Consider the following 17,766-nt stretch of genomic DNA (forward strand, 5'->3'; position numbering starts at 1 on the left):
TAAAACAAGAGGAAAATATGGTACCCAGGGAAGCAATGTATGCTGACCAGAAGGGCGATGAAAAGAAATCCCTGGGGGGTGGAAAGGTGAGACTCAACACATGAATGTTGACAGTCAGGAATGGAATGTTGGGGAAATTCCAAAGGAGTCTGAGGCATCTTAATATTGGTGACAGAGCAAGTAGAAGCATGAGTAAGAGTACTGAATTTACTTGCAGTTGTAGAAGAAATCATTGCATTATGTTGAGTTACACAAATACAGGATGCAGTGATTAACAGCATGGATTGAGGGGCTAGACAGACATGGGTGCATATCTTGGTTCCATTACCAGCTCCGTGACCTTGGGTAGTTGAGTTTGGTTCAACAAGTCTTTACTGAGCACCTGTTTTGTGCCAGCCGCTCTTCTAGGTGCTGGACACACATCTGTGAACAACAGAGGCCAAAGCCCCTGTCCTCTTAGAGGTAATGGTCTGATGCTGATAGGATATTAGGTGGTGAGAAGAGCCAGATGGAGAAAGACTAAGAGAATTAGAGATGTTCTAGGGCAGGGTGGCCAAGCCCTCCACGATAAGGTGTCCACTGAGCAAACACCTGAAGCCAGGAGCCATGGCGAATGGACCTGGGGAAGGATGTACCAGGCAGAGGGAATAGCCAGTGCAGGGGTCCTGAGGTGAAATCATGCTTAGCCTGTTTGGGGAACAAAATGGGGCTTCTCTGAGATTGTTTGCGTATCCTATTGTGGGGATAACAATACTGCAGCAATTATACAGAGTCATTACAAAGATCCTATGAGATTGAGATCATGCCTATCAGTTGTTTATTAGCATGTCTGCATGTTAAAAGGGCCCAATAAATAACTATTGTTACTATGGAGAATCATGATATCAGCCCGGCTCTACTGGACATTCACATATACATACAATGAAAGTCATGACTCCGGGGGTCTCCCTTGACTGGAAGGTAGGAGTGATATCAGTTCAGAAGTATCTTGTGATACCAAAGCTGTGAGAGAGGACCAAAGGCTGGGGGCATCCGTGGAGGGAGAGGCACATCCAGGTAGGAGGATCAGGAAAGGGCTCTTGAAGAAGGCAGCATTTGAGGGGGGAGTTTAACGAAGTGCAACCGGACAGGTTCAGTCAAGTAGGAGAACGAGGTATAGCTAGGGAGGGACGGGCTACATATCGGTTATGGGTAAGTGTCCAGTGGTGCCCTGAGTCCATGCAGGTTTAAGGTAGAGCTTAGGGCAGACACCGGGGATGTACGTGAGGTCGAAGCCACATGTGGTCTGAGGTCTGCTCTCCTGAGCTTGGCTCCAAGGAGGTCTGACCACACTCAGGAAGCTCGCGGGAGCTAGGGGTGGTTTTTCTGAATAGAGATTTTTATCCCACTTTTTTTTTAATCAGGGTCCATGAGACTTTTTTGAAATAATAATTTCACCAGAACACCTTGTAAGCTTCTTTTCACTTGGGATTAGGACCCCAGGAGTATGGGAATGACTATTTGAGACGATGGACATGGAGGCAAGGTGAGGGTGTGAGGGGTTTGAAGAGGAACGGATTAAAATAAGGACCTGATGCTGCGAGGTGAGGCCAAAAATGGATGGATGGATGGATGGATGGATGGATGGGTGGGTGGATGGGTGGATGGGTGGATGGGTGGATGGGTGGATGGATGGATGGATAGATAGATAGATAGGTAAAAATAAGGACCTACTGTAGAGCACAGGGAACTCTTCTTAATACTGTGTAATGACCTATATGGGAAAAGAATCTAAAAAAGAATGGATATATGTTTATGTATAACTGATTCACTTTGCTGTACACCTGAAACTAACACAACATTGTAAATCAACTCTACTCCAAAAAAAATTTAAAGAAAAAAAAAAGGGACAAGTTCTCCAGAAATGAGCCAACTCTCAGGACAATCCCCTTTTTCCCTCATTGAGAAACAGGCCAGGTAGTGTTCAGCCAGGTGTTTCTTTGGTCCTGAAGTCTAGAAACCCGTCTTATTTCCTCAGTGCTGCAGATCACGTGGACGGCTGGTAGAAATAGGAGTCTGCTGGAAAAATGCTTTTAGATATAATGTCGAATCAGAGAAGGAAGTGATAAGATGGGAAGAGAGAGACACGGAGACACACACAGCCCTGCCTTGGTTGGTCACCTGGACTGTGGCTTCCTAGGGGGTCCCCAGCACCCAACAGTGAGAAACCCTAGCTTGTATCTGACGCCATGGTGTGAGTTTCTTCCACTCGTCAGACTCCGTGCTTCTGAACTTAGGGCCAATGGGACATCGATGGTAAAATAATGCCTTGGTTCCTCCGCAGTGCTTACACAATTTAGGTCACCGGTGTGGGTTAATTTGGGCAAACAGGTGTCTGTGGTAGCCACTCACGTTAAGTATCAATGATCCTAGTTAGCCAATATCTCTGCGTTTATAAGTGTGAGGCTTCTTTTAAACATTTTTTCTTTTTATCTAAGCAAGAGGGATTATGGAGAGAACAATAGTTTTAGTAGCTGTGAAAATAACCTTCGATAATTAATAACTCAGAATCTCTCAAAATGGAGTTCATTTGCAACCGAGCCTGCATCAAAATCCCTCCCACCACAATATTTAACCAATGTGCATTTTATAATTTTTTAAAATTTATTTTATTGAAATATAGTTGACTTACAATGTTGTATCAATTGCATTTTGTAATGTTAAAAAATTTGTCATATATTTAGTCCATGTTATACATAATATATATGTTACGTATAATACATATTTCTGCTTATTATCTATATTCTAAATGTATGACAAAAATCACTATGCACACACCCATGTGTATGTATATATACATACACATATATGTGTGTGTATATATATGTGTGTGGGGGGGGTAGTTTTATATATGGATAAGACTTTGCATTTGCCATGGGATAACTAAAGTGAAATACCTACAATCTCTAAAGGCTAATCTCAAGCAGATCTATTGATCAATATATGTATTTTTTTTGTGCTGTGTATTACGAAAGCACTGACTTTGCTACAAAGAAGAAAGTATCCTGAATTTTCTGCAATCAGAAGAGGCAGAGCATTTAAATAAGTGGGTTTATGGGCTCCCTGAGGGCAGCTGAGCCTTCTGCATATTTCAGAATGCCTCACCACGCCTCATCTAGTAGATATTCAACAAATGTCTTCAACTAGCTATTATAAAGCTAGCTGGTTGGTGAAAGTGTTACATCCCATTGATAATTGGAAATCATCCTTAGTACAAAGCGAAGCATGAACACAAAGAGATACCAGGTTCTCCCCAAAGTGAGTGAAATATGAAAAAATTACCAACAGCTAACAGAAAAACTTGGCTCAATGGGTATTAAAAATCTGAAGGGTAAAATGCCTGTCCTCTCACCTCTGAGTTTCCCAGTGCTTTGGAAAGTGGCTTCCTATGTCTTTAGGTATCACAGTATTAACAGACGCCCAGACAGCGGTCCGTGGAATGTCATAGGCTCACCTGGAGAGCTAGCAGCTCCCTGTGTGTAACTCCAGAGACGAAAGCGATCATAAAACAGACTGCTTATTCTGTGGCGTCTGTATATGCTAAGGACCTGCCCAGGAACCTGCAGGTAGAGGCTTGGCAGCAAAGGAACCAAAGAAAACCATTAATGGTCTTGACCCAGTGGACTTGAGCAGCGCTTCAAATTTCAATTTGCTTGTAAATATCTTCACACATACTTGATAGCATTGATTTTTCCTGTCTGGGATCCTGGATGGTGCCTGGGCCCACGGGTGCCATGCTATTAAAGAGGGGGAGCCCGTCCTGATCTGGACTGATACCTGCCTGCATTCCTTGGCGTTTCTGGCTTCAACCCTAGCTCTCCTTGAATGGACTGGCAACATATGAAAGGGGTCAAAACCTCCCCTAGGAGATAAGTGCACACATACGTGCGTGCACGCACACACACATGTATTCATTTAGGTCATAAGCTCAGCTGGTTAGAATCAGATCGTGCCACAGTCCCTTCTGTGGCTGAGTCAGTAGCTGATTGTGGTTGACACTGCCACAAACAGACCCTTCACCTTGACAGTCTTCTAGCATATGTAGTATTTGTTCTGCACTGGAAGAATCAATACAAATTTCTGTAATAGGAAAGCACCGGTAACATCACTACTGTACCATAGCAATTGGTGGTTAGTAGTAACTTCTTTGGATAATGTAACAGACCAAAAAAAATGGGTGGGAGAATTAATAGGCCTCATCAATCGTGCATTTATTAGGGAGTTAATGTTTTAATATAACTTGTATTCAAATAGTAATTACTCATGTGTAATTCAGTGACTAACTGGATTCTAAAACACACACATACACATATTAAAGCTTTTACTGGAAAAGACTCAAGGAAGAATTTTAGTCCTCGGAACTGTTTATTACACAGCATAATTCCTCCCCTCTCAAACTCTTTTTTTGAATGCCAAGTATTATGTTGAGTAAAGTAATAAAACTTTAATAGAAGTGTTGATATACAGAAATTATAAAATGTAAATATAGAGAATGACTAATCTATGAAACAGCTTATTTGCCATTTTTCCCCCCAAAATTATGTTGAGAGTTAATGGTGTCTTTTGCTTCTGCAATTATCACTAACGCCATTCCGTGGGTATTGGTGAAACATAGAAAGCAGTAGAAAAATGATACAGGGAGAATATATTTGAAGTTTGCGTTTTATCAGATAAATATCAAATTTTTGAAAAGGAATGTATACATCTATCTATGGTATATCTAGTACAATCTGAGTAAAAGGCCTCTGTTTAAGATGCTGAGATGCAGAACATCTCAGTTCAGATATTTTTCAAAATATTTAAAGCAATTTATGAAGAAAATTGCATACCTTAGCTTACTTTTGCCTGATACAACCCTTCTCTTTAGCCATACATTGAGAATTTCCTCTGTGCCCTTTGATGGGCAGAAACCACATGCACAAAAATGAAAACTGAGCTTTAGTCCCCACAGCAGTTAGCTCTTTGGAAAGCAGAATGAAGATTTCCCATCCCTCCCAGCCGAAGTCTGTCTTTGCATCTCGATATAACAAAAAAGATGGGTCAGAAACACCTTGTCCTGGATTCTTTTCTTGCAAAGATTCTTAATTGTCCCTAGCGATTGGGTCTGGGAGCCAGACTCCAGATGTACTGTTGGAACGTTGCACTGATGGGGTATTGAGAAGCATCTGTGGAGAGAGAAAATGACACTCGTTGAGTTTTATCCGCCTTGTTGATGAAGAAGAGTATCCGTGTGGATGTGAGACTATCTCCAGGGCTCCAGAAGGATGCCAAAGTTGAAAACGTCTAGCAGCCAAGGTATACATCCATAGCTAAATCAGTAAGTCCTGGCTTCTCAAAGGGTGGTCTGTGGACCAGCAACACCAAGATTGCCCAAGACCTTGTTAAAAATGCAGGACCTCAGGCCCTTCCCCAAACCTGTTGAGTCAGAACCTGAATGTTAATCAGGGAACTCATATGCCCGTGACATTTTGAGAAATACTGAAACACACAGCTAGTCCACTCAGAGCTACTCTCTACCTACCCTGAGATAAGAAACCAAAAACAGACGGGCGCCAAACCACCACTGTCTGTCTTGTGTGTTTCACTAGTACTAGTACCGTCTTAGACAAGTAGGTTTGCACAGGCTCTTTACTTGGAGCTATGTGTGAGTTGACACAGAACAACATCCAGTTCAGTGTGGGCAGGGAGCCACATGACCCTGGACTGAAAATAAAAATGGAAATGGTCCATCCTACGAATGCAAAGATGTCAGACTCCCCATTACTCATGCTTCATTACCACTGTCTCATCACTTTGTGCATGCCTGCCTGTCACAAAAGGAATTGAACAAAAGAAGCCTATTTTTCTAACAGCTTGGGAAGAAATGCTTGTGGTTAGAGAGGAAAGACAAGGAGATAAGATCACAGGGGCACACTTACTGCTGCAGCCTGACCAGGGATTTTGGCCTTTAAATTATTCTCACTGTAAAGTATTTGAGCCCCAATAGATGACAGTATTCATTTGGTAAAAGGTGAGGTAAAGTGTTGTAATTACAATAAGTTGTATTGGAAGCTTTATCAAGAAAATTACAGAAGGAAATGCTTCTGCGTTTATTCATTGTCAGAGACCGTGTGAGCGTTCAAGTTCTTCGTGATAGCAGCAAAGCTGTATTACGTTGGCAAAATACAGGAAAAAGCTAGGATTTATGAAAAAGATGGAACAGGAGGAAATTTTTTGCTTTCCAAAACAGACTTATCATAGAATCATTTTATATCATCAGATGGCCTGTTTGTTACATTGAAATTATTAAGCTTCAGTACAATTTTACCACTGAATACAAATGAATTAATAATCTCCCTTCCAAACAAATATGGCTCGTAACCTATCGTATAGGAAATGTGTCCATATATTTTAACATTTATAACAATATGAGATAAGATGTCAAACTAATTCAATGAATGATGATCATTTGCAAATGAAATTTAGTGCATGGACTTGACTCAAGATACACAGGAAATATTTGAGGGTCCTTTAAGTACTGAAATTAATATGTGAATTGGCATAGGAGTAGGAAGTAGATTTTGGAATTTTGATTTGTGTCAAAAAGCAAAAAGCAAGAATAAATCAAGTAAGTATCATGGCGAGCATTTCTTACATCTGAGGTGTAATATCTGCATCTCTTGGCAATTTACTTAGAACCCATTTATGATATTAAAAAGTTAACCAAAATTATGTGACCTTTTATATTTCTGAAAGTGCTTTTGCTGAGGCCATTTTTCTCCCAGGAGTTTAATGATAACAAATATCAAGCCAGACTTTTTAAGAAGTTCAAAGTCCACAAAATACCTAGTTCAAAGCCATAAACTCTCACAGAGGGAAGGCGTTCTGCCTACACAGGCCATGCTGCTTGGCCACGTCGCCTAGTGATGCCAACATATCTGCAGGGAACATACCCTGAAATCAGAGCATTCAGCAAGGAAGAGGTGCAGTGGGGATTTGCGAGGGGAAATCTGCTTTTATTCCAGGCTCTATGTGTCTCTATAAAAGTCCTATTTTGCCCTTCAAAGATGTGGTTTCACTAATAAATAGCAATGCATGAGCTGATTGCACACAGAATTTTTTTTAAAAAACCCTGAATTCTTAGATTTTACTTTGGACTTTACTTCATAGCACAAGAAGGTTATAGCTCTTCTTCTGAAGACAGCTCTTCATCTCAGAAATGAAAGTACTCAGCTCTGCCACCTGGTCACAAACTCATCGAGTCAGCTTGCTGTGGTCCACTGACCAGTATGTCGTTTAGGTCCTTCCATTTCTTTGCAAATGAGTATGTGAAACTGGCTCCCAAATTTGAAGAGAACAGGTCAATGGCAGTGTGTCCTTAAGAACCTAATATTGATATTTCCAAATGAAAACCTGCAAACATTGTTTCTTTGCAAAAGCAAGTGAATTCACATTGAATTAGAGAGCCAGAAATTGTATAGTATAGAAATAAGAGAATGTGAATGGGTCCCAGTGAAAAACAGAATGAATTTGTTTCGTTCTGTTCAGTAAAGTAATTGGCATAATGTGGTAGTAAATGATATTATTTGAAGAAAGCAAGAAATGGTAAATTGAGGGTTGTAACACATTAGATACTGATTTCTTTCGGATATGCCTGTCTCCTCTCTCTTTGATTTATCTGGGACAGGGAGGCTGTCAGGGTGATTCCTGTAGTAGAGTGATGAGGCATATGGGGTGCCCATTAAATGCACCTTGCCGCTCCACGCTTAGATGGACTGAGTTAGAATCTTTTGGGGGTTGTGTTCGGGAATCAGTGTTTCAAAGTCTCGCAGATGATTCTGCAAGGAAGAAATGAAGATTTGAGAACTAATCATATTCTAAGAAATGAAAATTCAAATGCAAATATATATATGTATGTATGTGTGTGTATATATATGTATGTATGTGTGTATACATACACACACACACACACACACACACACATATATATATATATGTATTTGAGCTGAATCTTTGGTCATGCAGTTCTCATGAGTTCCTTATGTGTGATCTCCTGTTGAATATTTCAAATCCTTTTGCTGAAAATGTGGTTACTGTGATTGTGAAATTGTGAGTTAAAAAATATCTGTTCAGTTTTTATAATCAGTTGTGGTATGAACTTATAAAGAGTTCGTATACTAACTGGCATTTCTTTTAAAAGACAATATGGTTGTCACTTCTGTAAGTATTCTGAATTGACTCTCCGACAGAGGGCCTTTGCTCTCACTTCCGGTCCCCTCTATCTGAGAAACACATGGATCTCCCTCCAGCATGGCTCCCTTAAGTAGTCTGCTGCTGAAATGTCAGATCCTCATAAAGAACTTTCTTGACCACCATATGAAAACAGTATACCCTCCAACACTGTCTACCTTCCCCACCCTCCTTTATTTTCCTTCAGTACCTTTATCTCTAAATGTGATGACTGATTTATTTTCAAGGCCAGGGACCTTGTGAGTCTTAAGCATCATGGTGTCCAAAACTCCTAGAAGTTGCTCACTCAGTAAATATGTGTTAAATGAGTGAACATATCAATCAATATGGATTAACTGGCACGGGTGAACGCTCTAGGTAAAATCTAGCAAGTAGAAATTTATTTGCAAATCAGTCTAGAAGTGTTTTCTATTGCTGGTCAAATGGAAGAGAGCCTGTTGGATTCTCTCTCTGTGGGGTGGAGGCGTGAGACGAGCAAGGCAGTGAGGATACTTTGCCCTTTCAGCTTTGTAATTACTTTCCATGTCAAGAACTCCGTGCAGGTCCATCGCTGGCTTCCTTCTGGATCAGCAGATGTTTGCTGTCTTCGCTCAGCAAGTTTAATTTATGCCATATCCCTTTCTAAAAAGGATTCCACCTTCTCTTGGTTATTTCAATATTTCTTTCCCTTTGAACTTCATTCATTCCTTCATTCTTTACAATTATCCATTAAAAAGCAACATTAATTTTTTAAGAAAAAATAAAACCTTAAAATTTACATTTTCCAATAATATTTCACAAAATTATCAGCTTTTTTTCCATTTATAATATTTCACAATTAAATCTCTTAAGTTGTTTTTGATACTTTGATAGTTTAAATTACAGTGTTTGATTGTGTTTTAGAATCAAAAGATGTATTTTCATGAGATAACAATTTCTTGATTCTAAGATCGAGTGACGTGAGAATACCTATGTTTACGCTGCTTTATCGGTTGCAGAGCCCTTCACACAGATTTCTCTGACCTTGATCCTCCCACAATGCCATGTCATACAAACACATACTATTATTTGTATTTTTACACTAGAGGTAACCAGGGCTCAGAGAGGTTCAATGACTTGCCTTGATTTGCCCAGCTGGTTAAACACAGATCTGGAGCCCAAATCATGTCTCCCTATTTCAGTTTGTTTGGGAAAAAAATGACACAAGAAAAGAGCAGTAGAATTACTACTTTAGATGCTATTTGAGTTTACTTCAAACTGTTGGACATTATACGTCTGTGTTCCTAAGGCCCCCTTTTGTGTGCAGAATTGGAGAGGCAGCCATGCTTTCAAGCTTCTGTTCCCCGAAAACTGGGTTCACTTCTTGGTGGGTGTTGAGCCAATAGCCACAACCAAGCCAAAGAGCAGGGAGAGGAAAGATTTATTACTTGCAGTGAATAAGGAGAACACAGGGGATCTTTGCCAAAGCAGAGTCTCCCCAAACAGCAAAATTGGGGACGTTTTAAGCTAAGGGTCCATGCATCTTCATGAGGGGGCTTGAGCAGAGGAGAATTCAGCATAGAATTGGGGCACAGGTTGACAGAGGCCAAGCTTTAGCTGATTGAAGTCAGGAAGGTCAGCATCATCCTTCCATCCTCTACCAGAGTGAGTGTTTTAGTTTCTGCAGAACTCAAAGGTATATTGTTATGTATATCCCTTAAGGAACCAGGACCCTGCCCCAAGCCTGCACTGTTGTTTCTTGAATGCTCCTCCCTTGTTTCTGCATCCCCTCCCTTAAGATCACTAATTACTGAGATCTGTTCAACGGCAAGCACTGTAGCCAGGCATAGATCACAAAATGGCTTAGACCAAAATGGGTTCTCTTCTGTCAAGAAAGCCATTCCTGGTTCTCTTTCTCCAGGGACTCCCTAACCTACCTGCTTACACTTCTGTGTAGGAGTTGCTCTTGTAAGTGGTGGTGCTGGAGTGAAGGTACCTACAGAGCTCCAGGGGATGTCCCAGGTCTAGGGCCCCTCTACTCTCCAGGGTCCAGTCTGCCCTCTGAGCCCCTGGAGCCCATATCTCCATCTGTTACCCGATGCAAGTTCCTATGCCTGACACACAGGGAGACAAACCCAAACGTCAATGATTGGATCAGAGAAAGGTTTATTGCAGGGCCAAGGCCAAGCAAGGAGAATGGGTGGCTTGTGCTCTAGATACCCCGAACTCCCTGAAGGCTTTCAGCAAAGCATTTTTAAAAGCCAGGTGAGGGAGGGGGTCACAGGGTATGTGATCGTGCACAGTTCTCTGATTGGTTGATGGTGAGGTAACAGGACAGTTAACATTATCAATCCTTAGGCATCTGTAGGTCTCGGGGCTCACGGTCATCCAGTAGTTAATTTCTTCTATTTGGTGGTGGTTTTAGCATCTGTAAAACAACTAGGAAGCGTACATCAGATACTGTTATCAAGGTACTTCAGAGAGGAGCTACAGCAGAGGACATGGGGGGAGGGGTCTGTCCCAGGAAGACCCCATAGGGTCCTGCTTGGTTACACATCTCTGCCACAGAACTGAACCTTTCCTCTCACCTCCCATTACCAGCGCCACAGCTGAGTGGCCAGGAGTGACCTGTTCTGAGCCATCTGAACATCCTTCCAAGTCAGCCCTAGCAGCAGTGGGCCAGTGACTGAGGTTCTAGGACACATGGTAGCTCTTGTGCAGCAAATGTCTCAAGCCTGTTCCTACATCAATTTGCAGGTTCTTCCCAGTCCTCCAGGGCTCCTGGACCTGCAGGAGGGCCTGGCCTGCACAGAGCACCCATGTGGTTGTTACACTACCCTTCAGCCCTCCTGGATCACAACCTCTCTTAGCCTGTAAGCTGAGCGTTCATGCTTTAGATGTGAGTCTTAAAACCCATTGATTTCAGAAACATACTATATATATGAACACTGCCAGGGCCTGGGCTCTCTAGACCCAAACTTTGTCTTCTGAAGAGGAGAAGTAGGACGAGTAAAAGCATATGATAGCATTGAAAGGTTAACATTGGATGCTGTAAGCGTTGTGGCAGAAATTGGTCATAAAGTCCGGACACAGGTATTATACTTGCATGACCTGGGTCTGCAATGGCGGGGGACCGGTTGATGCAGTTGGGCTGGTCCGTGGGGTCTGCTTTCCCTTTTCTCTTGGGCCCATCCATGTTTCCATTGCCCTTTGTCACACTGCTGTTCTGAGCCCTGAGCTTGGTCCAGGTGAGGCTCTCAGAATTGTTCTCCACCAACATAATTGGCCTGGACATCTGTGACATTTTAACGAAGTCAGTTTCTCCAGCAATTTTTCTTGTTAACATTGTTCCAGTTTCTGGCAAAGATGCAGATGTTTACTAATGGTGTTTTGAGTCCAGTGTTAACGCTGAGAACTCACTATCAAATAGAACTAGATGGTAAAAGAAAATTACTACTAAAGAAAAGCGTATTTTCTTTTTTTTTTTCTTGTTTTTAAATTGGAGTATAGTTGCTTTACAACGTTGTGTTAGTGTCTGCTGTGCAGCAAAGTGAATCAGCCACATGTATACGTATATCCCCTCTTCCTTGGAATTCCTTCCCATTTAGGTCACCATAGGCACTGAGTAGAGTTCCCTGTGCTATACAGTCAGTTCTCATTAGTTATCTGTTTTATACATAGTAATGGATATATGTCAATCCCAGTCTCCCGATTCATCCCACCCCCAACTTCCCCCCTTGGTGTCCATATGTTTGTTCTCTACGTCTGTGTCTCTACTTCCGCTTTGCAAATAAGTTCATCTATACCATTTTTTTAGATTCTACATATATGTGTTAATATACGATATTTGCTTTTCTCTTTCTGACTTACTTCATTCTGTATGACAGTATCTAGGTCCATCCACGTCTCTGCAAAGGGCACAATTTCATTCCTTTTTATGGCTGAGTTATATTCTATTGTATATATACACCACATCTTCTTTATCCATTCCTCTGTTGATGGACATTTAGGTTGCTTCCATGTCCTGGCTATTGTAAATAGTGCTGCAATGAACACTGGGGTGCGTGTATCAAGAAAAGTGTATTTTCTTTGAATCAGCAAATGTATACGCCATCTCATGAAATTTTGGAGCCTATTCGGAGAAGAGGTTGTATGAGATTATTTTTTTCTTGAAATTGCCCAAAATAAAACAGGCCTTGTTAGTAGGGGCCTGATATGTTCTTTCTTGCAAGAGTGGTAGAGGGCATGAATTCCAGAAGTTGCACTTTTAGCCTTTAATTCCTTGCCCCTCTTTTTTCTCCTAGTTCTGTCTCTCTTCCCATTAACTGTGCCCACCCAGCCACGAGCAACTAAAACCTGACCACAGTGGATAAAAGGAGTGCAAACAATGCTTGGTTTAAAATGCCTTAGCTCTATGCATAATGCTTAAATATGCAAAGGTATTTTGTACAAGTGTCTCCACAGGGAAATACTGTGAACTTACAGTTCTGTCAAAAGCATGCTAATAAAAAAGTGTAGTATACTCTTCAAATATTTAATAATTGTACTATTGCATTTTTCTGAATACCAGCACATAGAAATTCTGATATCCACAGAGGTAGGCCTTATCTTAAGATTCTTGCTCCTTGCCTAGGACCCTTGGCCATTAATTTCTGATTTATGATACTAATAAAAATTTCCTAATGCCCAGTAAATGCTTATAAGAAGAGGATTTTCACACATACCCTCAGCTCATGTCGCCACTTAAAAGATCAGCAGGTCCTTTTACTGTTCATCATTGGATATTTTTAGCTGCTTAGAACCAAGGAATGGTGATAAAGTTACACCTCTAAATCTACCAGGGATGGATAACTTTTATTTAACTATATGACATTTGGATGTAATGACTGTTTCCTTGTTTTTTACACTTGTAAGTCCTTGGCAATATTATCAAAACCTTCAGAGGTAGAAAGAACTGACAGCAGGAACTCAAGGCATATCGTACTTAAATAGATTCCTGGAAGATATAAGCATGTGATAATATTCAGTGTGATGTTGGCATTTGATAAATCAGATGCAATGAACCTAATTATGTAAAACAGTTATTTTGACTCTATCACTCATCTGAACGCTCTCTAAATCAGAACTTATTTAATTACTAGCAAAGGGAAAGGTAAGGAACTTGCCCACTTGATTCCCTTCCCTTCCTCAAAACATTCAGTGTTTGTTATCCAGACTGAATTCATAGAAGTCTTAGCACTGCCCCACTCCTTCAGAATTGCTCTATTCTGTTGATTTAAATATAAAGCAGCCTGTGTAAAATAAACCAGTAAAACATTTATCTGTTGGCAATTTCAAAACTTTTGCATGGCTTTGTCCTCAAATATACTAGACAAGAATATCAAAATCCTTGGGGTTAGATCATTCTGAGGAAGCAGCCCAATCACTGAGCACTGAAGATGTTGGCTTTAAGGTGGCCACCGGTGAAGGCCGGGAAGCAGCAGGACAGAGGGAGAAGTGTCCACAAACACTACCAAAATCAAGGAATTCCAACTCCCTCTAACTTTAAGCTGGAATGGAGGGCTCCCAGTTGGGACGATTCAAAGGCAGTTGACAGTGAAATCCCAGCGTGCCATGCGGGTTATTAGCTTTGGAGAGTTAGCTGAAGGGTCTTTGCTAAAATCATCTGTAGCCTTGTTTGGGTTTTGTGTGTGTCCTGTACTCACCATTGTTAGACAACTCTCTCTCCTTGATGCCCCTTCACTGTCCCTAGATGTCCTCCACTCTATCTGTCCCCGTGGAGATGATTCTCCTGGCATGTCTACTCCTGTGACTCTGGCTTTCCCTCGGACGAAATATTTGCTCTCAGTCAACATCTTCTTTTTCGTGTGTCAACTCAAGCTCTTAACCCTCATGAGAGTGTTTCCTCTTGCGCAGAGATTCCCTGTCCCACAGCACTGCTTCAAAGCCACACCTCTTCCTATACAGTGCAAGAAAGAAAAGAAAAAAAAAAGACACAAATAAGGATTTACGACCACTACAGGCAAATGCTATGTAGCCTCGATTTATAAATTAAACCAGTTTGTGGCAACCATTTGAACTGTTTCAGAGGAAGGTAGACTAAATGCAGATCCTTCCATTTGGAAGGTAAGAGTAAAGGAAAACGTAACTTGAAAACCTTTTTCTTTAAAATCTGCTTCTCTCAGGGATTTAGACTACTGTAAGTCCGAACATTTTGGTTCATTCATTGTCCAGGGAAAAACTGCTGATGAGAGAACAAATTCTGGTCCATTTTTCAGGAACAACATCAAGATGGCTTGCCACCACGGCTTATGCATTTGCTCATCGTTTTAAATGAGAATTCCTGTCGTAAAATTTCAGGTGCAAGGACTAAGTCATAATAAGAGCTCTTTAGGTTTGACTTCAATCTGACTGATCTCTTTAATGAGGAAACCTGTTACATTCGTTAGGCTGGGAAAGATGCTATTTCACTGGCCCTGTTCAATGGGCATTTATCTCAGAATCATTATCATCCTTATACAGAGATCAGGTTTGGGCGCAAAGCAAGGCAGCTGGGTGATGCAGATAAGCTGATCAGCTTGACCTCTTCCTGCCATTCATCTGATTTTCTGCAGAGTTCAACATTCCTGTCCCCCCCAGATTCAAATACGTCTTGGTTAAAACAAGTTCTGTTTGAATGTCGGTCGGGTCTTACTGTCTCCTTGTCCATTCCTTTCAGCTGGGTCCCGGGCCTCATACAGCAGCCAGCATGGCCACCTGGGCCCGGAGCTGCGAGCCCTGCAGTCCCCAGAGCACCACATAGACCCCATCTATGAAGACCGCGTCTATCAGAAGCCCCCCATGAGGAGTCTCAGCCAGAGCCAGGGGGACCCTCTGCCGCCAGCACACACGGGCACGTACCGCACGAGCACAGGTGTGTATTCAGGACCCCGATGGGGGACCTGTCCACAGAGGGTGGGCCTGTCCACAGAGGGGTGGGCCTGTCCACAGAGGGCGGGCCTGTCCACAGTGGAGTGGCCTGTCCACAGGCTTGTCCATGGATGGGGGCCTGTCCACAGACGGGGGTCTGTCCACAGAGGGGTGGCTTGTCCACTTAGGGGGGCCTGTCCACAGAGGGGTGGGCCTGCTTGGAAGCTTAAAGAACACTCCCTTGTGAAAGGGGTGTGTGTGTGTGTGTGTGTGTGTGTGTGTGTGTGTGTGTGCGTGTGTGTGTGTCCTGTTTCCTCAGAAACATTATGATATACCTGCTTCTCTCGTTGATGTTTGTGATGAGGATAGAAACCCAATATGACTCCACTTTAGCTCCCTGAGTAGATTGTAAATGAAATAAGTACAGGGGGGTTGTCAGCTCATTTTGTCACACAGGCAAATCGAAGGAGCAGTACCAATTTTTTGTACATCCTTATTAACGTATTTAATGACTATAACTACTTTAGGGAAGCACGGTCACTTTACAGGACATATAAAGGCATATGCCTCATGCTGGTAACTTTTTTAATGACACAGTCTACCTGTTTGGCAAGCTTGGTGGGAAGGAAGCATATTTACTAAAAAATGTAGCATATTTTGTAAAGCCAACTGAGAATTTATTTCATACACACCATTAGGTTGAATCATATGAAATTATTTCTGAAAAGTCGGTTATTGGCAATTGCATATGGTTCATTCAACTGGATAGCTTTCCTGGATTAAATATATATTTTAACTTGACACAACCTTAGGCCACGTGAGGAAGGACAAGTGTTTTCCAGAACATGAAGCCATTTGCAAAATAACTGGTCAAGTGTCATGATTAAATGTGCTAGAGCACACTTATCTTAACTGTAAAATCAATATCATTAAGATACTGAGAATTGCACTTCCTCTAAAGCCTCCCATGGCTAAGTTAGCTTAGAAAACATTATGCTGCCGGTTTGCAGACAGTAGAGCTGTCTCCTTCATTTCTAATGATACACATTATCATCCCGGGCAGGGGCCGAGGTATGGGGATGTGGAAGCTCTGGTCCAGGCCTTGGCACCAGGCACTTCATCTTCAGACTGTTGTAACTTCCAGTTCCCAAGAAGTAGATCATAGCAATTTTGTTAAACTTCATTGTGATTCTAACTTATATGTTTTGAAATCCAGGCAAGCTACGTTGCTTTTCTAGCTGATTATTGGTATTTACATTTCAGTATTTCACTGCATCATAGGAAGAAAAGCACAGAATACTCCTTGATTTTACTCTTGACGTTGTAAATGCCATCCAGTGTTAATAGTACATATCTTAGTTTAGGTAGAAAGAATACCCATTTATTCTTCTGTCAGAGTTTCTCTCACCTTCAGCCTGCTAAGTCTACTCCAGTCTGAGGCTGGGCTATTTTAACATTTAGCTTGTTGCATATTATTAACTAGGGTAATTTTATTTCCACCCACTCCTTATAAAAGACAAAGATAACAATCTCGGTGACATTCAATATCTAATTTGAAGAAAAACTGACAACAAAAGGGATTATGTTGATTCCCTGTTCCATATTCATAGGCTTTTAGAATTAGCTCTCGTTGATAAACTTCTGGAGGTTTAATGAAAAATTAGCCACAATAGGAAAAAAATATTTCATTCATCGATCTCAAATTAAGGACCAGGACTGATGTTCACACTTAACAACAACAACAAAAAAACAATGACGACAACAAAAGTAGTGTTTTCTCTAAGCCAGGGGTTGGCAAACGATGGCTCACAGTCTAAATCCAGCTCGTCACCTGTGGTAGTAGTGCTTGCGCGTTAAAAACGATTATCACATTTTTAAATGGTTTGCGGTCAAAAGATGGATAATATTTGGGGATATGTAAAAGTCATATGAAATCCAAATTGCGGAGTCCATAAACATTTATTGGAATACAGCCCCACCCTTTTGTTTCCAGATCATCTGTAGTTGCTGTCACCCTGCAGCAGCCCAGTTGAATAGTGACAGAGACCATATGGTTGGTTAAGCTGAGAATACTTACTTACTGGCGCTTTACAGAAGTTTGCTGACCCCCATTCTAAGCCATCAGTGGAGAACCAGGCTGAATGAATAAATGAGTGTTTTTCTCCTATCTCTCCTCTGAGAGAAGGCAGGAGTGTCCTCTGAGTGCTTCAGAGGGGACAATCTGTTTGCCCAGCCCTTTCCCACTAATAGTAACCTCTGTCCTGGCCGAGATCTGTTGAGGTATGCCATCCAGATGCCCAAGACACCCTCCCTGCCCGCATCTTTGAACTTGCGGCACTTTTGAGGAAATATGCTGATTTCTACAACACTATGGAAATTTACAGAAGTCCATGAATGGTCTCTTGGGAACAGGTGGGGAGAAGCCATGTCTCCAGCTCCTAAGCATAAAGCCACAAGCCCTCTCTCCCTCACCCCTGCTCAGGTTACTCCCTATTTCTATCCTGAATTCATTTCAAGTCCTTACCCTTTCCCAGCTAACCCTGCACCTCCAGGAACTGTCTCTATCAGAACCCACATGTTTGAGAAAATGCTTTTAATACAGGTATATATCTCTCACTTATAAATTACATA

At 41.7% G+C, this 17,766-nt stretch overlaps 1 protein-coding gene across 6 annotated transcripts in view; it reads left to right on the top strand.

Moving 5' to 3' along the window:
- The window catches only part of CTNND2 (catenin delta 2), a 947,506-nt gene that overhangs the window by 542,451 nt on the left and 387,289 nt on the right, over nucleotides 1–17,766 (top strand). For all 6 annotated transcript variants that reach the window (XM_004274484.4, XM_033436579.2, XM_033436580.2 and 3 more), the window contains one exon: nucleotides 14,945–15,139. In XM_004274484.4, coding sequence (XP_004274532.1) covers nucleotides 14,945–15,139 — 195 coding nt within the window. The remainder of the gene's footprint in view (nucleotides 1–14,944; nucleotides 15,140–17,766) is intronic.

This window comes from Orcinus orca, chromosome 3 (genome assembly GCF_937001465.1).
Source record: "Orcinus orca chromosome 3, mOrcOrc1.1, whole genome shotgun sequence".
Classification (NCBI taxonomy): Eukaryota; Metazoa; Chordata; class Mammalia; order Artiodactyla; family Delphinidae; genus Orcinus; species Orcinus orca.